A 27,764-nucleotide genomic window follows, 5' to 3' on the forward strand; every position below is an offset into this window, starting at 1 on the left:
AGCCGCACTCCAGTGATGTCTAGAGCCAGAAGCAAGAGGTGCGACTCAGAACTTTGTTCAGCTAAAAAGCCAGAGGCTTCCAGTGCATACACAACTCTCCATCTTCAGTTCAGGCAGGACAGAAGCATGAGTGCAAAAAGGCCTGGGTGTGCCCTGGGAAGGGCCCCGGGGACCAGGTAAAGAGGTTTGGAGGGCCACAGTCAGCTCCCATTCCTGAGCTTTCCCACCTCATATGTAAAGATCCAGCACCGAGGGCCTTCCTGGCGGTTGCCTCATTGCGAGAAGCGAGGTTACAGGGAACCAGACAGAGGGCCTTCTCGGTAGTGGCACCCGCCCTGTGGAACGCCCTCCCAGCAGATGTCAAGGCAATAAGCAACTATTTTACTATTAAAAGACAACTGAAGGCGGCCCTGTTTAGGGAAATTTCTAATGTCTGATGCTGTACTGTTTTTAATATTCAGTTGGAAGCCGCCCAGAGTGGCTGGGGAAACCCAGCCAGATGGGCAGGGTATAAATAATAAATTATTATTATTATTATTATTATTATTATTATTATTATTATTAAGGGTTCTGCTGCTATCCTAAGCCCACTTACTTGGGAGTAAGCCTCATTCAGTTCAATAGGACTTGCTTCTGAGAAGAAATGGTTGGATTAATGCCCCAGTTTCTATTTGTGGTGAGTGAGGTGGGAGGATCCTTGAAATACGTTTAGGTAGCTCTGACTTTTTTTTTAAAAAAACCAAACAAGCCACAACCATAACCAGGAGCAAACCCTCTGCTTTTGCAGCTTAGCATGAGACATCCCATCTCCCCACTTCTTGTGAGGCCAAACCAACTGGTTTTCAGCTCTGAACTGGAAAGACTTGCTTTCGCTTGTTTACGCCCTGAATGCAAGTCCTACCGCTGCAAGCTTTGGCTAATTTGCTGGCCTGGGGACTCTTTAACGGAAGGAGCATTTGGGGTGGGGAAACCCCAGCACGCTTTTTTTTAAAAACCAACCCAACCCCAAAAGCTGTCTCTTTCCTTTAATTGCAAATGCAACCAGAAGAAAGGAGTGGCTTCTGGAAAGATCTGGTCACATTCTTCAACCTGTGGAGATGCCCCAGCTGCTGCCAAGCCTCCCTCCCCTGTCTAGGCTAAGACGTGGGGACTGACTTTCCTTTCCATCCCACGAGAGCATCCCTCTGAAGCTGGAAGCCAGAGAAGGAGCAGCGGTAGCAGCAGCAACAGAAGCAGCCTCACCTCTCTCTCTCTCTCCATGCCTTTGACAGAGCTTGGCTGGCAGAGGTAAGTACTGGACTCTTAAATTTCTAAACTGGGATTATGACCTCCCAATCTCGTTCCTCCTAACCCTAGATTTGTGGGGGTTCGGTAGGGGGTCTACTTAGGGTCACCAGATGCAGCGGTGAGGAGGAAGTGATAGTCTGCACTTGCCTTCCTGCAGATACTGCACTGGAAGCATTGCACAGGAGCCAGCTCCTAGGAATTGAGGTTCCTTCACCCTCACCCCAATAAAATATTTGACGGGGGCAGCCTCCTCCAAAGTTGATGGCCATTGCCATTCAAATGGTGTGCATACACTGTGTCTTGTGATCATTTATGCAGGGCTGCCCCCCCAAATATTTTATTCAAGTTGGCACCCCTGAGGCATTGCAAAGTGCTTAAAGAACTCAGAGCACAAATCCAGGAATGTGAATTTATGCAGGGGTGGCCAACTCCCAAGAGACTGTGATCTACTCACGGAGTTAAAGATTGGCAGTGATCTACCCCCCTTTTTGAGGTTCAGGTCAAAGTTGTTGAGCTTTTATTGAGCTTTTAGGGAGGAGGAAAGCCCTGTTTTTGGGGGGCTGCAGGGCAATAATGTTGAGCTTTTCTTAGGGGAGCCAAAGTTGTTGAGCTTCTTTGAGGTGAGCCAGTGATCTACCACAGATGTCCAGTGATCTACTGGTAGATCACGATCTACCTGTTGGACGTGCCTGCTATATGTATAGATGCTTCTGGGGAAATGAAGGTGGTGAGTCAGTGACTGGGGTCACCGATGTTTTGCGGTCTGTCCAGTTTACAAAAAGGGGTAGGAGACATGAAGCCCAGGGAGTAAGACCTGGGTCTTGATGCCCTCTTAACAACACCCATATATACCACACCTGCTGAAGTTCCTGTTTCACCTGTCGAAGGCACCTGTTCCCCTCTTCTGCTATACTGACGATTCACCTGGTGCCTTCATTAGATTGTTACAAAAGTTGGGTGCCTCTCTCGGCCAAGCGGTGGCAAAAGCCCATGGCGTCCCAGGCACAGGGTCCGTGTCCCTTTGGAGACTGTTGTGCTTTAAGAAAGAGGGTTTGTTCACCTATTTACAACTTCAGTCTGCATGGAGGAAGTCCAGAGGCAGCAGCGCAGGTAAACCTTCAGGCTGCCTCTCTCCAAGATGGATCCCCCCCTCTCCTTCCTCCTTCCTCCTCCCAGAAAACCTCTGCCCAAAACACACACCATCATCTTGGCAACCCTTTAAACCCCTATCTCTCTTCACACCTCAGGGCAGGGGGGGGGGAGTTCTCTTGCAGTACCGCTCAGTGGGCCCCTGTTGTTCTCTTAAGGCAGCCATGTCCAAAGCCCGTTTTGGGGGTGTAATCCGGCCCGCTAGGTGGTTTAATCAATCCTAAAAAAAGCTCAACAACTTTGGTTGGCTCTCACGCAGGTTCACTTCATCAAATCTGGCCCTCTTTGGAAAAAAACTTTGGGCACCCCTGCCTTAAGGGACCTAGCTTGGCCAGGCTGGTTTGCATAAGCCAGCCCAGGAATCTACTGTCCGGCACAGCTCTGCAATTTGTGTTTTAATCCGTATCCCACAATCAAAATCTTAGCATTTATGTATTCCTATGGTTTAGGGGGACCCCCTCTACCAATCTATAACACCATACTTTAGGTGCCAGGCAAAAATGTTCCTCTTCAACCAAGCTTTTGGCTGATTAATATTCTACAGGCTTTTGAATGTGTCTGTGGGAAGGAGGGGGAGTTATTGTTTTGCTGTTTTGTTTTAATTATTTACTTGTTTCATCCTGTATTTTATTCAGGGAACCACCCTGAAATCTTACGATGGAGGGGGCAGTATATAATTATTATTATCATTATCATTATCATTATTACTACTACTACTACTATAGGAAGAACCCTTCTGTAAATTGGGGCTAGCCCGTATCATACTGCAGTTATACAAATCTATGGCACAACAACAATTGGCATACCAGTCACCTCAGCTGAAAAAGGATATTGCGGAGTTGGGGAAGGTTCAGAAAAGCGCAACCAAAATGATCGAGGGGAGGGGGTGACTCCCCAATGAAGAATGTTTGCAGCGTTTGGGGTTTTTTAATTTAGAGAAGAGGCGACATGATAGAAGTTTTTAACATAATGCATGATACAGTATTGATAAAGCTGAGACAGGAAAGTTTCCCTCCCTCTCTCCTAACACTAGGACTCGCAGACATCACGCAAAGCTGAGTGTTGGAAGATTCAGGGCAGATTACAGGAAGGACTTCTTCACGCAGCGGATAGTGGAACTATGAAACTCTCTCCCACTGGAGGCAGTGTTGGCTGCCAGCCTAGATGGCTTTAAAAGAGAACTGGACAAATTCATAGAGCCAAAGGGCTATTGATGGCTTCTAGCCACGATGGCTGTGCTCTGTGTCCACCACCAAGCCAGATTTGAGATTGTAAGCTCCTTGGGAGCAGAGACCTGTGCTCTGGTATTGTTTAAAGTGGCAGGCATGTTGTAGGTTCTCTATAAATAATCAAGGACAAGAGAGGCTAAACAGGAAAGAGCGTGTAGCAGACTGTTTGCGGGGAGAGGAGAAAGAGAGTCAGCAACAGCAGACAAGAGAAAGAGACAGAGGAGAATGAAAAGGAGAGGCGCCTCAGCATCAGCACAGCCGTCCCTCACCTGGTGCCCTGTTTTGGACTACAATTGGGGGGGCTGATGGGAATTGTAGTCCTAAACATCCACAGGATACCAGGTTGGTGAAGGCTGCTCCAGAGTCTCTCAAAACCCTGCTGTGAGTCACCTTAGAATCATAGAATTGTGGAGGTGGGAGGGACCCAAGGGTCATCTAGTCCATCCCCTTGCAGTGGTGATAAGGGCAGGTTCAGACATGCAGGCCACTGTTTGATGATGGCTCGACCCTAAGTGTGTGAACGGACTCGACTGAATGAGCCTGAGAATATTCTTGGTGGTGGTGGATTCTTAAATCACGTAAGTCGCCCCAAGCAGGCAGTCCTCAAGGGACAAGCGTGAAGGTGTGAACCAGCCCCGAGTCCCTTGGGTGTCCGGAACAGAGGCTGAGGGTTCCAGCCTGAGGCTCCCTATCTCTGGCTAGTGGAAATGCAGTTCCTCATTCCTTTGGCATGCTTAATCATTGGTGTTGCCTGGGCAAAGAGGACAGGAACAAAAGTAGCCTTTTTTCTTTCTTTTTGGAAAAAGTTTCAGTCTGCGGTGCTTTAATTGGGCTGTCCGTCTTGTTTTCACTGCATGTTAATTTCGTGCTGTTCTTGTTTTGCAACTTGCGGAATGGTTAAAAAATAAATATTGAGCTGTCTTTTCACAGCATCTGTAAATTTCCACTTCCTTAGACTAGCCAGGCCAGTTGCTGCAGTATCTGAAGGCTGGTCAGGGAGCGGGGCTGCCTCTGTGGCTTCCAAGTAGCTCCTTAATTCCAAAGAGGACTTTCGAAAAGTTAAAATAACAATAGACTAAAAACAGATCAAAACTCTCCTCAACTTTTGAAACATCTGGACAGACTGAGCTAAACAAAACATTTTTAGCAGGGGTGGGTGGGTGGGGAAGAGTCCAATTGAAGGCGCCTGCCTGATATCAATAGGCAGGGAGTTCCAAAGTTCCACCACTCTAAAAGATCAAGTCCTTAGAAATGTGGAATGGGTAATATTGTGACAGTGCCAGTTGTGTTGATTAAAGTGGTCATAGAATCACAGAATTGTAGAGTTGGAAGGGACCCTGGGGGTCATCTATTCCAACCCCCTGCAAGGCAGGAACCAGGTGGGCATAATTGGTGTAATGCCACCTCTCCCCTGTTTCTGGGGAAAGCTGCACTTAGGACTCAGCTAGATTGGTAAAGAAAAAGTGTTTTATATGCATTGTATTTGCAGTATAACACTGTGACACCAGATGGTGCTGTGGAGTCCCATCTTTCCCAACTGGATTTCCCTGTATGAATTTACAATGCATTTAACTGACATGCCTCTTTGATGTGTCTCGATCTAGCCAGGGCGAATCCCCTTCAAACAATGAAATTTCATAGGGACTTCCATGTATTGAGTTAGACCTTTGGCTCATCTAGCTCAGTATTGTCTGCACTGACTGGCAGCGGCTGTTCAGGATTTAAGATTGGGGACATTCCCAGCCCTACTTGGAGATGCCATGGGGAATGGAGCCTGGGACTTTCTGCAAGCAAAAGCAGAAAGCTCTAAGCGCTGGTCCTCAGCCCCTTCCAGAGGGACCTTGGGCCAGAGAAGCAGATCCTGTTCTGTTGAGCCATGCCAGGGAGCCTCAGGTTCAAATCCCCACCCGGCCATGATTCTCACTAGGTGATCTTGGGGCAGTCACACTATCAAGCAAACCTACCTCAGAGGGTTGTTGTGGGGATTAAATGAAGACTAGGAGCTTGGAGACCTGGGTTCAAATCCCCCACTTGGCCATGAAGTTCCCTGGGTGACCTTTGCAGCTGGTCACTGCATCTCAGCCTCACCTACCTCACAGGGCTGTTGGGGAGGAAGAGACCTATGTATATCACCTTGGAGGTAAGATGCAATATACAAAAAGTACATTCCTTTTTCTCAACAAGAGATAAGATACCCATGTTTTTACTACACCCCAAACATTATCTGGTAAGGCTGCTGGTGGCTGGCCAGTCCACACCAGATCCAGTCTGTGGGAATTAGGATGCCAGTCTGGATAGAACTGATCTGTTCTTCTGTAATCCTTGTAATTCCTAGGGGTCTGGATTATGACCCTTTGGGTCCCTCTCAGCTCTACAATTCTATGATACTCATTGACAGTTGCTTGGGGAAATCACTTAAGGTCAAACCTAGGCAAGGACTCTTTTTAAGGTTTTGCAAACCCTTGCAGTTGCAGAAAGTTCTGATGCAACCAGAATCCTATGGGTCTACTAAGACTTGGTTAATCCAGGAAGGAACAAACTGTTTACGGGGCAGCCGAGAGCAACTCATCTCTGGCCTGTTGTTTTCCTGGCTCCTTCTGCCTGTTGAATAATATCCCCGAGAGAGCGAGGGGATATTGCTAAATAACCTGCATTATGAAAACCTGCATTATGAAAACGGGGTTAGACTGTGTAACTTGGCAGAAGGGACAGCAGTTCTGAGCAACGCGAGCTGGCTGGGAAAGTATGTCTCCATAAAGCGGCCTTCCCCAAACAGGCGCCCGCCAGATGTTTTGGATTTGCAACGCCATCAGTCCTAGTCAGCTGATGGAGCTGCTGTTCAAAACATCTGGAAGGCACCAGGTTTTTTTTTTTGCATCCGAGCATGGATGGAGGGAGAAATTCACAGCAGTTTGCCTTGTACAGCGAACCTTTCTGAAACAATACATGAAGCAAAACACAGCCACTTCTCTGAATTTTGCAAGGCGGTTTTCCAGCCAAGCCATGTGAGCAGAACAGTGCATCTTCGAGGATAATGTTCATAAAAATGCATGTACGCTACGTGGGCAGCATCAGTGGAAAATGGTGATAGGCCTCCAAGAACACATGGCAGATTATGGGATGATATCTTTGTACAAAAACCAAAATGGCATAAAAGTGAAATGTAATTAAATAGACATTTGGTGCTTCTGCTGGGGGCGGGAAGGATTGTTGAATATTGATCTTTGCTTCTCGTATAAATAAGTGAAAACAATAAAACAAATTTTGGGGGGGATTGCATATATATCATAAAGATAGCATACCTGAATGCAATATATTTTGGGAAATTGCTTTGCCAAAATGTGGACATTAGGAGACGGTAGAAGGGAAATGCTGGTGCCTTTACAAGAGGGCTTAAGAAAAAATGACAGACTGGTGTGGAAAGGGAAGAACTCAGCTTGAGATTGCAAAAACTGAGAAACCGGAGTGGACAGCTTTACCTGGAGGGGCTTAACCCTGGCAGCGCCAGCAGAAGGCTGCGAGGTATACATAGTTCTGTCCTTGAACCACCTCGAAGCAGCCGCGCCCTGAGAAGTTGCCCCAGAGCTCTTCCTGGTTTCTTTCTTTCCTCCCTGCCCTTCCTCTCTCCTGCCATTCAGGGAGGCATTTGTAACCAACAATGTTTAAACTCCTTAACCAGACTCTCTGCAAACTGCTGCTGGAGGGGAGCGCATCTCAGGGAGCCTTGCCAGGAGTGACTCAGATCGCCCAGGAGTACAGTGTTTTCAGCGGCGTTTGGGAGCCCATCTGGTGGCTTGCAGCATAACTCAAGAGAAGATCTAAGGGGCTGCTGGATTTGCAGAGCTGGATTTGCACAACGGCACACAGCATCGTCAAGTAAGACGTAACCTGGTGGATTTGGGCAGGTGCCTGGCAGTGGCCTCGATCAGCTTTCAGGCAGGCCTCGGAAACATTCTTGTTTCCGACTGTGTTTAATTGAGGGGGGGGGGTTTAGCTTAAAATGCCATGAGGTTGTTCTTTTTCCTCATAAAATTGAGGAACTGGAAGGGACTCAAAGGTGCATTTCGTCCAACCCTGCCCCTGCGAGGGTGGTAAGGAAGTTACCTTTCATTGTCAGCCTTATTTATATATCCCGTAAAATCACAGACTGTAGGAATGTAGAGTTGGAATAATAATGATGATAATATTATTTATACCCCACCCATCTGGCTGGGTTTCCCCAGCCACTCTGCGTGGCTCCTAGCAGAATATTATTATTATTAATAATAAGAAGAAAGTGATAAAACACCAAACTTTAAAAACTTCCCTAAACAGGGCTGCCTTCAGATGTCTTCTAAAAGTCAGATCGTTGTTTATTTCCTGGACATCTGATGGGAGGCCGTTCCACAAGGTGGGCGCCACTACCGAGAAGGCCCTCTGCCTGGTTCCCTGCAATCTCACTTCTCACAGTGAGGGAACCTCCAAAAGGCCCTTCGACCTGGACCTAAGTGTCCAGACTGAATGATGGGGGTGAAGACACTCCTTCAGGTATACTGGGATCCCGAGGGTCATTTAGTCCAACCCCCTGAAAAGCATATTTTTTGCAAAGAAATTTCTCCTCAATGTGATGCATTCCTCTGTTCCCCCCATTATATGCATCTTTATGCATGCTTTACCCAAGCAAGTATATGGTTGCATATATAGGGAGAACTGTGCTACAAAATTTGGAGAGCTGTGAATTTTGAAGGAGTGCGGGGTTTCTATTCTGATATCGTTTTGCAAATTGGGGAACTTTGTCTTTACATGCAAACTGAATCGAATCCCTACCAGCAGTCAACCTAGATGATGTTCTTCTGCACCAGCCTCTTTGGAATCACAGGGAGTTGTGTGAGATTGCGACTGCTTTTTCCCCTGCTTTGCAAACCATTTTAAGCAGCCTTCCCCACCTTGGCACAGCTGTTTGACGTTGTTTGGCATTGGTGGGAGTGCAGCTGTCCTTGCTGGAGCTGATGGGAGTCCAGAACATCTGGAAGGGCACCAGGTTGGGGAAGGCTGCCTTTGAGGGTGTGCACAGCAGGGTTTGGTCCAAGGCTGGTTCTCCGCTTGAACAATCTCATCTTTGGTGCCACATGGGGGAAGTCGTAAAAAGTTACTCATTAACAGCTCCATTATTTACCCAGAAATGTTGAACCTCCTTGCAGGTGCATAACATTCTCCTCTGGTTGGGGTGGGGGGGATGGATGCCTGAATCCTTGGTTTATCCTTGCAGGGCAGGCAGGCAGGCAGGCAGGCAGGCAAGCGATCCTGTGTCCTGAACGACCTGGCGGAAATATTTAGCATCCAGAAGGGGTGGGGAAGGCGGTGTGCTTCAGCAGTCGGGTGGGGCTTTGTGTTGCTGTGTGTTTTGCAAGATTCACACACTCTCTTGGAGACGGGGCGTACGCTGCCATGTTGAGATAAGCCGGGAGGGGGCAGCTGCACGGTCCCAAGCCAAACATGAACACAATGACCTGCAGGGATGTCTCTTGCCAAATGCGGCAGGGAAGGTATGTGGCTGTGCCAGGTAGAAGCTCCTGCAATTTATTGGGGAAGGGGACAGGAGCCCATCGCGGTGCAAAGATCCAGACTTTTGCCAGAGTTGGGGTGGGGCAGAAAATTTAAGGAGCGGTGGTGGCCTTGCTCCAGACCTCTGTTGCCTGGCCAGGAAGGAGTTAAGCCGGGAAAGGAGTTAATTTATTTCATGAAATTTATACATCACTGGATTGTTAAAATAAAAAAAGCTAAAAAAGAGAGAGAAAGATAAAGCAAGACAATATCCACAAGAAAAAATAACATTAAGGATTTAAAACTTTCAGAAAGTTAAAATAACAAAAGGCTGAAAACATTGTGTGGGCTAAACAAGAACGTTTTTTAGCAGCTATTGAAGAGAGGACAGTGAAGGCCTGATATCAATAGGCAGGGAGTTCCAAAGCCTAGGTCAGGCATAGGCAACCTTAGCTCTCCAGATGTTTTGGAACTACAACTCCCATGATCCCTAGCTAACAGGGCCAGTGGTCAGGGATCATGGGAGTTGTAGTTCCAAAACATCTGGAGAGCCAAGGTTGCCTATGCCTGGCCTAGGTGCTGCCACATTTCAGTTGCAGTCTCCTGTCTGTGTGATAGGGGGCTTGTCTCACTCCTTATACAGGCGTCCCACCCCCTTACGGGTGATTGATTCATGTGCGACCGTGTATATGCAGGGCGCTGGGGAATAGATAGATAATTCAATTCAAACCTGGGAATGGCAGGAGAGAGCTGGAGAGTCCTCGTGGCTTGCAAGGAGACCCTTCCAATAATAATAATAATAATAATAATAATAATAATAATAATAATAATAATAATAATAAATTTACCCCACCCATCTGGCTGGGTTTCCCTAGCCACTCTGGGCAGCTTCCAACACAACATTAAAATACAATAATCTATTAAACATTAAAACCTTCCCTAAACAGGGCTACCTTCAGATGTCTTCTAAAAACCAGATAGTTGTTTATTTCCTTGACATCTGACAGGAGGGCGGGTGCCACTACGGAGAAGGCTCTCTGCCTGGTTCCCTGTAACTTGGCTTCTCGCAGCGAGGGAACTGCCAGAAGGCCCTCGGCACTGGACCGAGTGTCTGGGCTGAACGATGGGGGTGGAGACATCAGTGAGGGCAGAGCAAGCCCTGAAGAGACCCGAGGTGCAGCGCAGCTTTGTTTAGGCTGCTCAGCCACCCCGCCTAATAGCTGCTTTCCCATGCATCCTCCAGCCTCCTGGGGTATTTTTGGTTACGAATTGGAGAGGGATCGGCAGAGAGGGTGCTCTCCACTTACGCGATTTCTGCTTATGGGGGGGGGGGGTCCAGAACGCAATCCCCTTGTATATCCATCTGATCACTTTGCTCTGCAGGAGAGACTCTCTTAACAGGGACTATCTCACCAGGAAGCCTAGTCTGTGGTGGCTCCTTACCTTTTGGGCCTCTCTCCTGGCATATATCCAACAGGGTCCATTTTTACTGTCCTTTTTGCACCTGGTAAAGATGTTCCTCTTTCAATGAACCATTTAAGTGGATTTTTTAAATAAAGAAAACCCTCTCTCTTGGTCTTGGTCTTAAAATTGTTATATATAAAATCATTTCAACAGTCCAAGTTCAAGGTGTTGCTATTAGGATATCAGCCCTTAACAACTTTGGACCAGTTTACCTGTGAGATCACCTTACACCCACTTGACCACTGGTGGAACTAGCTCTGTTCCGCATTTGTAAGAACTTAGTATTTGCTGCAGCACCTACACTTTGCAACTCCCTGCCTGTTGATATCAGGTTAGTGCCTTCGCTGTCCTGCTAAAAACGCTTTTGTTCAGACAAGCTGACCCAGATGTTTAGAAAGTCGATGTGAGTTTTAATCTGTTTTTAGTTTAACTCTTCCATTTCTTAGCGATAATTTTATTGCATCTTTTTTGTAAGCCGCTTTCAGGATTTATTTCTCTTTTCTTATTTTACAATCAAGCAGTATATAACTTGTACGAAATACTGTCGTACCTTGGAAGTCGAACGGAATCCATTCCGGAAGTCCGTTTGACTTCCAAAACGTTTGGAAGCCAAAGCACGGCTTCTGATTGGCTGCAGGAAGCCCCTGCAGCCAATCGGAAGCCCCGTCAGACATTCAGCTACCAAAAATAGTTTGCAAACCGGAGCAGTCACTTCTGGGTTTGCGACATTCGGAAGCCAAAACGTTCGAGAACTAAGCTGTTCAAAAATCAAGGTATTACTGTACTAAAATGAATAGAATTTGCTGTTATCGTGCAATTGCTTTGAAGTGGTTGGTTGTTTTTAAGTCAGCGATTTTTAAATGAAATAAATATTAATGCTGACCTACTTTCCTGGCCTGAGGTGGGATTGAGATGCACCTCGAACTTGGCTGCCAAAATACTGGCATCTGCTCAGGCTCAGGTTACTCAGGAAATTCTTGACTGGTCACACTTACAAGAAGAGAGGTGGGGTAAATGGGTGCAGGCGGCCATTATAGAAAATGGGGGCGGGAGAAGAGGAAGGAAGTGGGTTAAAAGAAATAAAAGAGCTGAAGGATAATAGCAGGCTGAGAAAAGGTGTGGCCAAGTTATGCATTTTGTGGATTCTTTCTGCAGTGAATCAACACCTCCCTTTTTAAATAGTCCACTTCTGCAAGGAATTTCTCATTGCCTAAGGAGAGTTCAATGCAGACTTCAAGGGCTCATCCAGGCTGCGTTTTGGTCGCTGTATGTGAGAGAGAAGAGTGACTCGTATTGCTCCTTAGCATCCTGGGGTAGTAGCTTGCCAGGCAGTGAGCTAGAGCAAGAGGAATCCATTTCTACAGCAAATCGCAGCTCATGTGCTACAGAAATTCAGGGTAGGTAAGAAGGCTGAGCTAGGTTTTCACTTATGGAAATTTTGGGCAGGCAAAAAGAAGGGATGGGGGGGGGATAGATTTTCCACATGCTTTTTGCAACTAGTTCTTGGGAGTCACCACCCAGCCTTCAACATACAGCTTTGATGTCATTTTCTTCTTTAAAGATGGGCTTCCTCTTGAGATGATCCCAGACGATCAGGAATCCTGTTGGCAATAAAATACCAATAATAATAATAATAATAATAATAATAATAATAATAATAATAATAATAATAATGTATTATTTATACCCCGCCCATCTGGCTGGGTTTCCCCAGCCACTCTGGGTGGCTTCCAACAGAAAAAGAAAACACAGTAATTTATTAAACATTAAAAGCCTCCCTAAACAGGGCTGCCTTCAGATATCTTCTAAAAGTCTGGTGGTTGTTTTTCTCTTTGACATCTGATGGGAGGGCGCCACTACCGAGAAGGCCAGCACAGAGCAAGGGCAGTTCTTCCCGCCCTCATTCTGAATAGCCTTTTAAACCCAGTTTTTCTGGCTCTTCTCTAAAAATCAATCTAAGGAGCGGTGGGTGGGAAATGCATTTTGCACCGGGTGTTTTGATTTGATTGTTTCTGCATCTCGTGCACCCGGCGCTGTTTCCATTCTGCTGCAGTTCATCTTCTACCCAAAAAACTACATTAGTCCGTCTGCTGCGGTGAAATTATGTAACTTCAGCCCCCTTTTCCATTTTTGTCAGAATTCTCCGACATCTGTACTGTGACTGAGGGCACGTATTTGTATCTCTAAAGAGGCTCAGTGATGTCAGGATATATAGCCCCATCTGAACGCCTCTCGCAACAGGAGAGTGGTGAGAAGTGAAGGAAGACTGGTTTGAGAAAGGGTGGTTTTATTGTTTTCCTTTGTAAATAAGGATTTGGGGGATTCTCAGGCTCTCACAATCCCAAACGCCTCATTTTGGAGGGGCTATACAGTGAAGTCCTGACAGCAGTAGGCAGGAAGTTCCAAAGTGTAGGTGACGCCACACTACAAGTTCAAGTTCTTACGGATGTGGAAATGGGTATTAAAAGTGCCAGTTTCGCAGATTGAATCGGCAACCTGTGCAGGTCTTTAATAACCCCACAGACGAACTGGCAACGACTCTTCTGAGATAATAAAATAATTTGCTGTGACCTGACCTAACTCTGGACCTGGTACACTATAGGCCATGTCTGTAACTGGATTCTGTTACGTAGGTTGACTTGAGGTTCATAATTTTTTTTTATATTGTATATACAAACAGAATTCTGTGACATGAAAGCATGTGTTTGTACCTTTCCTTCTGTGTAAAGCCATGCCTTCAGACTGTGAGTGTTCATGGAGCTCCACTCCCTGAATCTAAGCCTGAGGAGAAGCTGCCATGTTTGCAGAGGGTCAAAATATGGAGTCTAGAAATTCTCTGGGAGCCTCTGGGGCTGCGTGCAGATCGTGTTTGGAACACATTGCAATGTGCTAGTTGGGGAGAGCTACCCAGTAGCTTGAACCCCCTCTTTAAGTAGTGGGGCTGCTGCCACTTGAGTTTTCTGCCTGGGGCAGTGACTTTTGGGGGGGCACCAATCCCGACCCTCGTGGGTTCCTGTACACTTGCTGAGGCCCACCCCTGGATCATTTTCATTCCCATAGCAACCCTCATGCGCTGTTTCTTTCCTTAAAAAACGCCCCAGGTACCTGTGGCAAGTCTGAACGGAGGCGCCGATGAAGACTTAATCCAATCTGCCTGTCCCTCAAGCGGGAAAGTTCTTCCCGAGGAACACTCTCCGCCCAGATCAGCTCGTGACCATGAATACCACCCTGAGTTTGAAGCTTCCTCGGCTGCTCAACACTGACCAGGTTCCCAAAGTGAGTAAAGGGGGTCTTTGCAACATGGGTCTCGTGCAAGGCGAATGCCATGCTGGGTTCGAAACCCCTCGCTCGGCCCTGAAGTTTGCTGGGTGTGTGACCTCGGGCCAATCACTGCCAGTCTAATTATTATTATGATAGGGTTTTTTTTATTAGAATTGAGTGTGATAAATAATAATTATAATGTTATTATTTGTACCCTGCCCATCTGACCGTGTTGCCCAAGCCGCCTACACCACAGGGTAGTTGTGGAGATTAAATGATGGGGGAAAGAACTATGTGTTCCGCTTCAAGCTGCTTAGTTGAGTGGGCTCCTATGGGGCAAGGCGACCTCAACAGTCTTGGGCCAGTCGTGAGAGGAGGGGCACCTTCTGACCATCATGTCTGAACACATGCTGTGCTCACTGAAGGTCACAGCCCTCACTTGAAGGAAGGTGGGCGGCAGGAAGACTGGGCTGGACCTCTGCCCAGGAACCTGGCCCAAATACTGCCGGAGCAGGCCCTCCAAGTGTGCCTTTTTACAGGGACAGCCCCAGATTTACAGAAGCCATCCCGGTTCCTGATTTGATCCTGGAATGCCCTGGTTTTTCTTAGGATGCCTCTATTTCCATTGGGAAAATGTCGGAGAATATGGAGTTATGCGACCCCCGAGCCAAGGAGATAAGTAACTATACAGTGGTACTTTGGTTCTCAAACTTAATCCATCCCGGGAGTCTGTTCGACTCCTGAAACCATTCGAAAACGAAGGCATGGCTTCCAATTGGCTGCAGGTGCTTCACTCAGGCGCAGGAGGCAGCAACCTTTTTCAGCCGTGGGCCGGTCCACCGTCCCTCAGACCATGTGGTGGGCCAGACTATTTTTTTTTTGGGGGGGGGAAATGAACGAATTCCTATGCCCCACAAATAACCCAGAGATGCATTTTTAATAAAAGCACACATTCTACTCATGTAAAAACACCAGGCAGGCCCCACAAATAACCCCGAGATGCATTTTAAATAAAAGGACACATTCTATTCATGTAAAAACACACTGATTCGCAGACTGTCCGCAGGCCGGATTGAGGAGGCGATTGGGCCGCATCTGGCCCCCAGGCCTTAGGTTGCCTACCCCTGCTCAAGTAGAAGCCACAGAAGCCGCGTCGGACGTTCGGCTTCCTAAAAGCGTTCGCAAACCGCAACACTTACTTCTGAGTTTGCGGTGTCTGGCAGCCGATTTGTTCAACAACTAAGCCGTTCGGGAACTGTGCAGCCTTTAGAAGACATCTGAAGGCAGCCCTGTTTAGGGAAGTTTTTAAAAAATGTTTAATGTTTTATTGTGTTTTTATATATGTTGGAAGTCACCCAGAGTGGCTAGGGCAACCCAGTCAGATGGGTGGAGTATAATCATAATAATAATGCTGTAATAATAATAATAATAAATTTTTAATTATTATTAATTTAGGATGTCCCTTGTTTCATCAGAGAAATGTTGGCACATATGCCAGAGCAGGCTGTTCCAGGCCAGAAGGAACCCTGGTTTGGACATAGGAAGCTGCCTTGCATGGAATCAGACCATTGTGTCTATTTGGCTCAATATTGTCTGCACTGACTGGCAGCAGCTCTCCAGTGTTCCAGGCAGGAGTCTCCCCCAGCCCTACCTGGAGCTGATGAAGATTGAACTTGGGGCCCTTCTGCACGTGAGGCAGATGCTCCATGACTGAGATACTGCTCTTCCCATGACTACGTGAATATTAAGATCAATGAGCGGTAACTCTTGGAAGAATTTCAACCTCCCAGGACTTTTGGAGGCTGACATGAAAGTCACTGCAGTCCACCCAAGCAAGTTCCAGCATGAAGCGAAGTTGGCACTGTAGGCCTTAGGTCCCAGCTAATCCTGGGAGCGGCTTGCTCGTGACAGAAAAGACCTCTTGAGGTGTTAGTCTAGCTAGCCTATTGAACTTGCTTTGCTTATTCATCGGGGGTTGCTAGGCAGGAGAGTCTCACACCCATACAGACTGAATTCTGTACAGTGGTACCTCAGGTTAAGTACTTACGTAATTGGTTCCGGAAGTCCGTACTTAACCTGAAGCATACTTAACCTGAAGCAAACTTTCCCATTGAAAGTAATGGAAAGTGGATTAATCTGTTCCAGACGATGAAAAGCACCCCTTGAACAGCAATTTATCATGAATTTTACTGTCTAACGAGACCATTGATCCATAAAATGAAGGCAATAATCAATGTACTGTACTATAAAATAAATAAGGCAGTATTGTAGATGAAAAAATTAACATTTACAGTGGTACCTCGGGTTAAGTACTTAATTGGTTCCTGGGTGCCATTCTCACCCCGAAAAGTACTTAACCCGAGTGGCAATAGCGCGTGTGCGTGAAGCGCCAATAGAGCGTTTCTGCACATGTGCGAAGCACGCAGATCGCTTCTGTACATGTGCGCACGGCGGAACCCAGAAGTAAACACTTCCGGGTCCACGGAGTACTTAACCTGAAAGTACTCAACCTGAAGCGTACTTAACTCGAGGTATGACTGTATTCTCCATTTCTGTTCTGCAGAGTACTAGCTGCCACTCAGATTTGCATTTGCCGTGGCTTTATAAACAACGCCTTTCTTCTTCTGAGGGTCTCATGAGGGCACACAGCATGCCTACAGACCTGGGTGGCTCCTTTGTAACTGAAAGTAGGGTCTGGAGAGGAATGGACACATCTGTCCTTTTCAATTTTAAGTTGATATTATCTCATTTTTGAATGATGATGATGATGATGATAATATACCATAAATTATTTATACCCTGCCCATCAGGCTGAGTTGCCCAAGCCACTCTGGGTGGCTTGCAAAACTTAAAAACTTAGGAAAACATCAAACATTACTAGTAACAATCTAATCCAACATAAAAGTCACCATAACTTTAAAATAAACAACTTATATCAAACAAAGCAACATTCAACAATCCATCAGAATCTAACAGTAAACAGTAAAATTAAACATCAGCAAATAATAATTAAACAGTTCAAACACAGTAAAGAATTACCTATCTATAATCAATAAAAGTAACAGCAAATCACAATGCAAAAAAATACCACAAAACATACAAAACCATGTAAAAGGATCAAATTGAGAAACAAAAAAGCACAACTTATAAAACTACATACCCCTGGTATCTGAAGAAGTGTGCATGCACATGAAAGCTCATACCAATGACAAACTCAGTTGGTCTCTAAAAGGTGCTACTGGAAGGAATTTTTATATTTTTATACATCCCTGAACTCTTTCCTCCTGCTCCTCCTCCTCCTGCTGCTCTTAAAGTCATAGTCTGGGAAAGGCTAGGTGGGGCAAGGCAGGGGGGACGCCATTGCCTGATGAGGAACAGAAAGTCTCTCTCCCCTCACAAGTTGGCAAACTTGCCTTTTTAAAGCCTACGTGGAAAATGGTGCAGATTTCTGCATGTATTTCCCCTGATCCAATGCATTTTTTTCAAAGTCATTTTCACTAATGCACTTTCCCTCTAATACTTGCTGTTTAAAATATTTTAATGGCTTGTGGATTGCATTGTTCAAAGTGTTGGTGCTGACCTTTAAAGCCCTAAACGGCCTCGGTCAAGTATACCTGAAGGAGCGTCTCCACCCCCATTGTTCTGCCCGGACACTGAGGTCCAGTACCGAGGACTTTCTAGCGGTTCCCTCGTTGCGAGAAGCCAAGTTGCAGGGAACCAGGCAGAGGGCCTTCTCGGTGGTGGCGCCCGCCCTGTGGAACGCCCTCCCATCAGATATCAAAGAGAAAAACAGCTACAGATTTTTAGAAGACATCTGAAGGCAGCCCTGCTTAGGGAGGCTTTTAATGTTTAATAGATTATTTTATTTCATTTTTCTGTTGGAAGCCGCCCAGAGTGGCTGGGGAAACCCAACCAGATGGGCAGGGTATAAATAATAATAAGAATAATATGTTGTTGTTGTTGTTGTTTGTTGTTGTAACATTTGGATAGCTTGAGACTTCAGAAGAAAGCTACATTTTGGTTCAGGAAGCACAGATGAGTAGATTGCTATTAAAAATGTGAGCCCAGAAAATGCCACCCAACTGCATGTTGGCCCACAAAATTTTATGCTGTGAACAACGTGCCAGACTTTTCATGTGCCAGGAGACTCTTTGCTGTGTTTTCTTCAACAGAACTAAAGGAATCCCTCTCAGGGATTAAGTGCCCCCCCCCCCCGGAAATCTACAGCACTTACCTGTGAATACCACTACGGTCTTAATGAGCGATCACTGAGTCCAGCAAACAGAAAGAACTTTTATTATAAGTTGTGTTCATAATTGTGGTGGTGGAGACATCTGGTGGACATTTCCAAAGCAAAACCACAGCAGCAAGCTTGAAACACCTGGCCTGCATTTTCTAGGCTCTTTACATCGGTGGTTCCCAAAGAGGGTGATACCGCCCCCTAGCAGATGCTGGGATTCCCCTGGGGGGGCTGAGGCGGGTTGTGCTAAGAGGCAAGGGGGCGACGGGGGGGGGGGGAGGCACTGGAGGTATAAATGACAATCAGATTTCAAAAAGCTGGTATGACTGGGTCAAGTTTATTTTGTTGAAATTAAAGTAGTTTTAACTGGGTTTTGGAAAAAAATGTGCAATGAATTGTTACTCTTTTGACTTTTATTGTGTTGTTATCTTCCTTGAAGGGTTATGCAAACCACTATTCTGAAGAGTGCTTTTTGTGGAGAAGGGTAGGAGTACAGTTTATGGGACGGGGGGGGGGGGGGAATTTGGGAACCACTGATCTGCACTGCCCTGTTCACTCTGCATGCAGGGCACTGGTTACACAATGTAAGCAGCAATCTGGATCTATTCTGTTGTTTCTTACGAAATGCTGCATTTTCATGTGTTTCTACCCAAACCAGCTGTGATCCAAATTGAGACAAAGGATGCCCAGGCTGCATCTTAAGTTGGGAATGAGTGCACAGTCCTAGTTTATGTTCTTTGAAAGCTTTTAACCAGCCTTCAAGAACCCATGAAAGTTTCAGAATTAATCTCCTGAGGTCCTGTTTGCAAAGCAGGCATCACAGTGCCCTTGCCGTTGTTGCTGGAGCTCCCTAGCCCTCCTCTCCCGTTTAGGACTATCGAGGTTGGCTGTGAACGATGCAAGTTGTAGTAAATTTGGTTCATCTCCAGTTTGTTGGCTGTCCTCCTGCAGGTTTTCCGTGAGAAGGGCATTCTTTTTGGGTACCGTCACCCGAGAAGTTCCGCAACAGATTGCATCGTCAGCCTTTTCCAAATGACAAATGAAACTGTGAATATTTGGACGCATTTTCTGCCTGCCTGGTATGGGATTATCTGTATGTGCACTTGAAATATATAAAAGAAGGAACTGCCTTCCTTGACAATGGCCTCAAAGGAGCTGTGGGCTTTTGATTTAAGGCTGTGTACCATTTCATAAACTCATAGAATCATAGGATTGTAGAGTTGGAAGGGACCCTGGAGTTCATCTAGTCCAACCCCCTGCAGTGCAGGAATCACAGCTTAAAGAATCCCTGACAGATGAGCCTCTAACCTTTGTTTAAAAACAAACCACCACCTTCCATGGGGCTCCACTCCACTGTCAAACAGCTCTTACCGCCAGAAAGTTCTTAATGTGTAGTTGGATTCTCTGTAATTTTAATCCATTGCTTTGGGTCCTCCCCTTTGGAGCAGCAGAAAGCAAGCTTGCTCCATCTTCCGTGGGACAGCCCTGCAGATATTTGGAGATAGCTATCATTTCTTAGGACTCATCCACACTTCCTTTTGTGCCGTGCTAGGCACAGCTCTGGGATTTCCAGGTCAGTGTCTGAGCGGGGGTTCCCCCTCCCTCGCCACTTTCCCCCAGAGACCCCATGTTTTACTGCTGAATCGGAGAACCACTGAACTTTGCTCCATTCAGTGGCAAAACATGGGTTTTCCTGGGGAAGGCAGCGGAAGAAAAAACCCTGCTCGGACACAGAATTATAAAATCCCGGACTTGTGTCTAGAAACGCAGGACAGAATGCAGCTGCCCCCCTATCAAGTAAATCAGTACAAATATTTAACTAACTGAGATTCCACCCCCACAACATACACCCATGTGGATGAGCTCTTAAAAGGTAACCCGCAGTGGCATCTCTCTGGGCCCCTCCGGATGATGAAACCTCCTAATTATGGACAAAGTGCATGGAGAAAAGTTGCTTTCTCTCTTTCATAGCACTAGAACTTGTGGACACCCTATGAAGCTGAATGTCGGAAGATTCAGGCAGAGGAAAAAAAGAAAGGTTGTCCCCACACAGCACAGAATTAAACTATGGAACTCTCTCCCACTGGAGGCAGTGATGGCCACAAACCTAGATGCCTTTACAAGAGGATTGGACAAAATCACAGGGCTATTGAAGCTGCTAGCCATGATGGTTGGCAGCGATGCTTCTGAATGCCAGTTGCTGGTAACTGCAGAAGGGGAGAGGGCTCTTGGGCTCAGATCCTGCTTGCTGGTTTCCCACCGGCATCTGGGTGAGCATTGGGAGAACAGGATGCTGGACTAGATGGGACATTGGCCTGAGCCAGCAGACGGCTCTTATCTTCTTAAGGTAAGCTGCAAGACTGTTGCCACTAGCTGATTGGCTTGTCTGCCTTCCAGGTACTTCCTATGGAAGCTTTTGGCCTTAATCTACGCCTTGGATGTCTGGAGGGACTCGTACACCTGGCCCTTTCTGGCTTACATGGTCACCTGCTGCATCTACCCGCTGACGTCCAGCATCGCTCACACATTCAGCACCATGTCCAGCAGGGCCAGGCACATCTGCTACTTCTTTGATTACGGTGCCCTCACCCTGTACAGCTTAGGTGAGGGTGCTATCCAATGTATCAGAGCCTTAACTTGAGGTGTGTTCCTTTTGCAGCAGGGAGATTATTGCATTTTTCCGAACGTGCAAACCGCAGCGTTTTGCCACCAAGAAAATGTGTCGTCCCCCGCAGAGGGCACCACAGCTATGGCGCCGAGTGCTGCGGGGGATGTGGTTGCCTGTGGATCATAGGAACAGGGAAGTGACCTTGTAAGGAATCAAAGTACTGTAATTCGGGTTTGTCCACACTTAGAAAGCACGGGGCCGAGTGGATTCCTTTTTGCCCCGCTCACTCCCCAGGGAAAAGCCATTCTTTGGTGGTAAGTCAGAGCAAACATCAATCTGGACAAAACCCAAATTGCTGTTTGTTTCAATTGAGCTCTAAAGAGTGGTTTTTCCTGGAGGAAAGCAGCGGGACAAGAAGAAGTGAGGGCAAGCCTTTAGTCCATCTAGCTTGGGACTGTCTGACTGGCAGCAGCTCTCTAAGGTTTCAGGCTGGGGTCTCTCCTAGAAATGCTGCTGAATTGAACCTGGGACTTTTTAGTTTGTGAGTGGTCCCATTTTGGTTAGAAAATGATTGTCATGCACCACACAAGTTTAGCATTGGGGGGGAAGCGGTGAGGTTTCCGTGGAAACGCAGGTTGTCTGATAAAGTTGCGGGGTCTGCTTTATCCCTTTAGGCTCCGCCATTGCTTATTCTGCCTACGTTTTCCCCGAAGAATGGATTGGCAGCACATTCCACCATTACTACGTCTCCACTGCTGTGCTCAACACAGTCGTGGGCACAAGCCTCTCCTGCTATTCCAGGTATTGACGGCTTCCTCTCTGCGATGGGAATGCAGTTTGGAATGTGCGATCCTGGGTTGGGGAGAATAATATTGATTCTGGAACTGAGTCAATCACACTAGAAAGCAGCCCCCCCCCAAAAAAATATTGTTTTCTATTTCAATAGCACTCTAAATATCAGACCACAATTCCGATCAGCCTGAGCCAGCAACCTTTGCCAACCTGGTGCCCTCCAGATGGCATTGGCCTCCCATCAACCCTGATGGGCTAGAGCTGAAGGGAGTTGGAGACCAACAACATCCGGAGGTGTCATGTTAGCTAACCCTTATGTAGATGGTGATTTCCTGAGCAACACAAGGAAATAAATATAGGGCGCCCACCTCAAGGGATTTTATGATATGCGAGTAGTGAGGGAGGGTGGTACCTGAATAAATTCAACATTTTGGGCTGGACTTGATGCTGCCTCTCCCTGATCCACGTCATACATGTCAGGGGAATGACAATCAGCTTCTCCCCACATCGTCTAGTGTGCACACCACATCTCTGATACACCCGGTTGAGGGTGATGGAAGTAGCATTCAAACACAGGGAGGGAGAGAGATCTCGGCCTGGTGGTGAGCATACTGAGTCAGGTGATGCTTTGTTAAGATTGGATCAGGGAGAAGCACTGATATATAGTCATTTTCAAAATGCTGAGGCTGATTTGCAGGTGGTTGGAATAGATGGTGCTTTGGGTTCCTTCCAACTCTCCAATTCTATCATTTTAAATAAGGGGAATGTACCTTTTTTAAAAAAAGAAAAAAGTCAATACTTGTGGACATTGTCTGCATAATCAGAACATTAAAGCCAACTAGATGGCTTTAAAAGGGGATTAGACCCATTCATGCATGGGGTGCCAAAATATGGGGGGAAGGTAAGCCCCACCCTGCATAACTGATCACATTACATGGTGCACACACCCCATTTGAATGGCAATGTTCATCAACTTTTTGAGGGCCTGGTCCCCTCAAATATTTTATGGGGGGTGGGGAGCCTATAGGAGTTGGCTCCTACGTTCACGGAGAAAGCTGTTGATGGCTATTAGCTGCAATAACTATGCCTCCACAATTGGAGGCAGCAGTGCTTCTGAATACCAGTTGCTGGAAACCGCAGGAGGGGAGAGGGCTCTTGTGCTCAGATTCCACCTCTGGGCTTCCCACTAGAGCCTCTAGTTGGCCGCTGTGAGAACAGGATGCTGGACAAGGTGGGTCATTGGCCAGATCTGGCAGACTCTCCTTACGTATGTTCTTATTCAAAGCGCTGAGTTAGGCTAGACTGGCAATAAGATACATGCCGTTTATACTGTGAAGTCAGGCAAGCATGTCCAAGTATTTATTTCTGTATCCAAGCGTTTTTCTCATGTGAACTTACTGTGTGTAACCAACAGGCTCGGCCTTCCCTATTTCCATTATAACAGTGGCGGCATAGAAAGGTAACATGGGCCTCTCAATTGAGGTGTAGATTGGAAAGCAGGCAGGAGACACTAACAACCAAAACAGTGATTCCACCTACGTAATTGATGACACTTGGTGGCCAATAGACAATATGTCACCCATGTCAATACGGACTTTGAATTGGGAACAAATCAGTCTTCTTCCGATACTAACCCGGGTGCCTAACCAGTGATCACAGCGGTGGTGGTGATAGCTAACATCAGCAGCTGCTTAAAGGTGCAAAGGGAAAATTTGACGTTGATAATGATACATTTTGGAAGGCTTCCTTTTGGTCCAAGGGTCAGCTGGCTTTGCTACATCCTCTTGGCATGTGCTTTTCACTTCAATTTTCACATTCTTTGCCCACATCCTGCTGGTGACGCTCTCTTCAGTGTTTTCCATGCATTCTGCCAAACAGATGACCTAAATCAGGACGAAGAGGCCTTGGTTCAAAATTCAGGCTTCATAAAGCAATGTCCAAGCTTGCATTAAAGAGAACAGTGAAGTGAGGATTTTTCTGATGCTACATGACTTTTGGACCACCCTCAGTGTGGGGTGGGGGGTGGGGTTTGGATACATCCTGTAATGTAACATGTTTGGGCAATTCATCAGTTGGGAAACTGCTCACAAGTTCCGTGATATGCCAAAATCGCACAATTGAAGTGGCTGTAGGGTTCTTGCACAATAAACCCACTTTTTCTTTTATTAAAAAAAACAACCATAATTTTTTTGGCTAAGAAAAGTGTCAGGAGACCACACTAGAAAGTGTGGTATAACAGCAAGATCATTTAACTTCTGTGCAATAAGATCAGAATTAACGTTAGATTGACAGTGTTGTTGTATAACCTCCACACAAATTTTATACAAAAGAAATCTGGGCAAAGGCTCAACAAATGGGTCATCTGTAAGAGCTCAGTGTAAAATGAAAACAACCAACCGCGCCCACCAAGAATTAAAATTATTTATTTGAGTTCCAAGTATTTTCTTGTGCTTTAATTCTTCCCTTCTATAAGCTTGAATCAGTTGAGTTGAACTAAGGTTTCCTAACCACCTGAGGGGGGGGGTCATTGGGTCTGTGCACAGTATGGATTGGTCTGTGCCTAGGCAATGCCATTCTGGCCCCAAAGCATGCAGGTCTTGGTGGGATACACATCTAAGTATAAGTAAATTGCAGAAATTCCCTCTGTGTCATGTGAGGATATGGAAAGCTTTGATAAGAATGGGAGACAAAGCCAAGACCCCACCCACCATGCCTTACACACTCTGTGTTCTGCAAACCAGACTTGTGCACTGTGCTTATTCACATACTGTATATTTTTTGAAAATTTATGCAGGTTCAATGAAATGGAGCAGCCAAAGTTCAGCAAAACAATTCGCACAATCGCCTTTGCTCATCCTTACGTGTTCGACAGCATCCCTCTCTTCTACAGGGTATGTATGGCTTTAAGAACAGTTTCCCTCAGTCTGCTGTGTTTTTCATAACATACAATAATGTATGGCTGCTGTATAGGTGTTCTAGGCTGCCACCCTTTCCTGGGAATAAGGGGACTTCCTCATTATTTCCCATTTAATCTGAATTTGTCCTTTCCATGGAGAATCTGATAAGAAAACAAGTTAAGAAGCACACATACAGAAACAGTAAATCCAGATTAAAAGAATAAAAATACTGTATGGAATGACCTTTCAGAGAGAACAACATTATGTGGGTGCTGGGAACGACTTCCATGCATGAACAGTCAGCACTAAATCCACAATAAGCTTAGTCGTTTAGTCGTGTCCAACTCTTCATGACCCCGTGGACCAGAGCACGCCAGGCACTCCTGTCTTCCACTGCCTCCCGCAGTTTGGTCAAACTCATGTTCGTAGCTTCGAGAACACTGTCCAACCATTTCGTCCTCTGTCGTCCCCTTCTCCTAGTGCCCTCAATCTTTCCCAAAATCAGGGTCTTTTCCAGGGAGTCTTCTCTTCTCATGAGGTGGCCAAAGTATTGGAGCCTCAGCTTCAGGATCTGTCCTTCCAGTGAGCACTCAGGGCTGATTTCCTTCAGAATGGATAGGTTTGATCTTCTTGCAGTCCATGGGACTCTCAAGAGTCTCCTCCAGCACCATAATTCAAAAGCATCAATTATTGGGCGACCAGCCTTATTTATGGTCCAGCTCTCACTTCCACACATCACGACTGGAAAAACTATACGGTTTGTCGGCAAGGTGATGTCTCTGCTTTTTAAGATACTGTCTAGGTTTGTCATTGCTTTCCTCCCAAGAAGCAGGCTGCTGTGCCCCAATTCCTATTAAATTCAGTGGGGTTTACATTGTGAGTAGACAAATATAGATTTGTGATTATGCTGGAACTTCGACTTTCCTATAGTGTCTGGAGGGAGGGTACCATGTTGGCTATAACTGGGCTAAACAAGGAGTTTATATTGGCCCTTCCACAACTTGGTGTTCTCCAGATGTTTTGGGCTACAATTCCCATCAGCAACTGCACCTTATGGCTGTATTAGCAGGGGCTGAAGAGAGCTGTAGTCCAAAAAGCCTGGAGGAAACCAGGTTGAGAAAGGTTATCTTCTATGTATTCCCCCCCCCCTTTCTTCAGCATCTAAATGCTTTCCTTTCTATGCCACAGCTGTACTTATGCGCTGCAAGAAGTTGCACGGAGAGCGTTATTCCAATCCACCTCAAGCACACTGTCTTTGCCTGGCTCACCTGTTTCCTTTTTGCGACACACTTGCCGGAGCGGCTGGCCCCTGGACTCTTTGACTACATTGGTGAGAACAACAAGGGGCTGCTCTCCCCCTTGCAGGCCCCGCTGAAATGAACGGGGTGGGTGGGTTGCGCAGCATCAGAATTTTGGTGGATTCCAGCAGATATTGGCAACTGATAACATAAATGTGGCTGTTTTAATCAGCTGTTGTGGCCACACCTTAAAAAAGGAATAACAGCTGCAAGGAATTGAGAGCTGCCCTGTTGGAGGAGGGCAACTTGTTCTGGATTCAGAGAAACAAAGGAACCACTTCAGAGTCATTAGGATGCTTGGTTTGTAATCTCCCATCCATGGGCAAGTGCAAAACCCCAGGGTTGGGCAGCAAGACACTTTGTATAATAATCCTAATTATTACAGAACAACCACCACCACCACCAGCAGCAGCGCAATGCATTATTAAATCTATTACCTGCCCTTCGGCAGTAGGGCATGTTACAACAATTTAAAATTCAGTAATAACAACTGTAAAAACAAGCTGCAGTCACAGGAATAAGTCATACCCTCCAACATTTCTCTGATGAAAATAGGGATGTCACATTCCATAATGATATTTTTACCATTTATACCCCACACATCTTTTTGGGTTGCCCCAGCCACTCTGGGTGGCTTCCAACATATATAACAACATAATAAAACATTAAACATTTAAACAACTCCCCTATACAAGGCTGCCTTCAGACGGTTTGGGGGTTGGACAACCCCATACCCTCCAACATTTCTACATTGAAAATAGGGACATCCTAATGAAATGCGGGACATTCTGGGATCAAATCAGAAACTGGGATGACTTCTGTAAATCAGGGATGTCCCTGAAAAATAGGGATACTTGGAGGGCCTGCTGCAATTCACAGTAACACTGCATGCATCTGATGAAGTAGCCTGTAGTAGCCCACAAAAGCTTATTCCATAATAAACTTTGAGGGACCATAAGACTCCTTGTTGATTTTACTGCACAGGAGGGATTGTGCTCCCCCTATGGAAATACTGAGTGTTGTATTCTTTTGATCTCTCACAGGGCACAGTCACCAGCTCTTCCACATCTGTGGTATCATTGGGACCCACTTCCAAATGGAAGCCCTTCTGGTTGACATGGCCAACCGCCATGAGTGGCTGCTGGCTCCATCCTTCTCTCAAACCTTTGGGTCCCTTGCAGCTGCCATCATTGTCAATCTTATCATCATTGCTGCTTTCTCAACGACGCTCTATTCCATGCCAAAATTCTGCAGGAAAGGAAGCAAGCACAAGGACTAACGTCTGTTAAAATTGAAATGAAATGAAATGAGATTATATTGCAGTTAACAGTAGCAGTACAACACAAATTAGAAACTACTTCAAATGAGGCTTGGTGAATATTATTTGAGAAGTGACTTAAATGATTCTTTTTTATTATGAATATGATTTTGTACTGTGGTTTTTCTACAACTTGAGCTGGAAGACTTAACCAATTTTGGATGTAGCTTTTCATTTGTTGATCCTGATTGACCATTTAGAATACCAGGCTGCAATTCTGAGGACTCTGTGAGAACTCTAAATAACTTCAGCCACTTAAGTTTGTGCCAGATTATTATTATTTAAATAGTGAATGCAATTTAACTTGATGTGCCAGTTTGCACTGATAACATAGAAATGTTGGCCACCTTTCATGCCAAAGCAGCCACAGTGGCCTTTTAACATAATTCCATGCCTTTTTATGCTTTATTTGAAATGCCAAGCACATGTAACATTTCTAGCACAAAATACTAATGTACATACCTTTCTAATTCAGAAACTTGCAATGAAATAATATGAGGTTTCTTTGAAATTATATATATTAAGAAGTTTATATTTTTGTAAATAGCATCTGCTGGGGTATCACACGAGCACTTTTTGGTAACAGTAAACAAAGTTATTGTGGAATAAATGCCCTTTTGAAAGGTACATTCAACTTGCACCCAAAGATTTTGCTCTTTATTTTAAAGCATCCTTTACCAAGCTAGTACAGATGAAAC

General features: G+C 45.9%; 1 protein-coding gene across 7 annotated transcripts; it reads left to right on the forward strand.

Moving 5' to 3' along the window:
• The first annotated feature begins 858 nt into the window (after window positions 1–858).
• On the forward strand, window positions 859–27,691 carry PAQR5 (progestin and adipoQ receptor family member 5). Of its 7 annotated transcripts, XM_035130653.2 has the most exons (10): window positions 859–1,287; window positions 7,345–7,541; window positions 13,754–13,928; window positions 19,105–19,232; window positions 20,551–20,756; window positions 21,436–21,562; window positions 22,968–23,012; window positions 24,348–24,444; window positions 25,639–25,780; window positions 26,792–27,690. In XM_035130653.2, exons 3-10 carry the CDS (start codon window positions 13,869–13,871, stop codon window positions 27,025–27,027), a joined length of 1,041 nt encoding a protein of 346 aa, XP_034986544.1. In that variant the 5' UTR covers window positions 859–1,287; window positions 7,345–7,541; window positions 13,754–13,868; the 3' UTR covers window positions 27,028–27,690. The 7 variants fall into 7 exon arrangements, with proteins under 7 accessions (XP_034986544.1, XP_034986547.1, XP_034986543.1 ...); XM_035130656.2 differs by lacking the exon at window positions 7,345–7,541 and having other exon boundaries at window positions 26,792–27,691; XM_035130652.2 differs by lacking the exon at window positions 859–1,287 and having other exon boundaries at window positions 5,920–7,541.
• Window positions 27,692–27,764: the final 73 nt, after the last annotated feature.

The sequence above is a fragment of the Zootoca vivipara genome, chromosome 14 (genome assembly GCF_963506605.1).
Source record: "Zootoca vivipara chromosome 14, rZooViv1.1, whole genome shotgun sequence".
Lineage (NCBI taxonomy): Eukaryota > Metazoa > Chordata > Lepidosauria > Squamata > Lacertidae > Zootoca > Zootoca vivipara.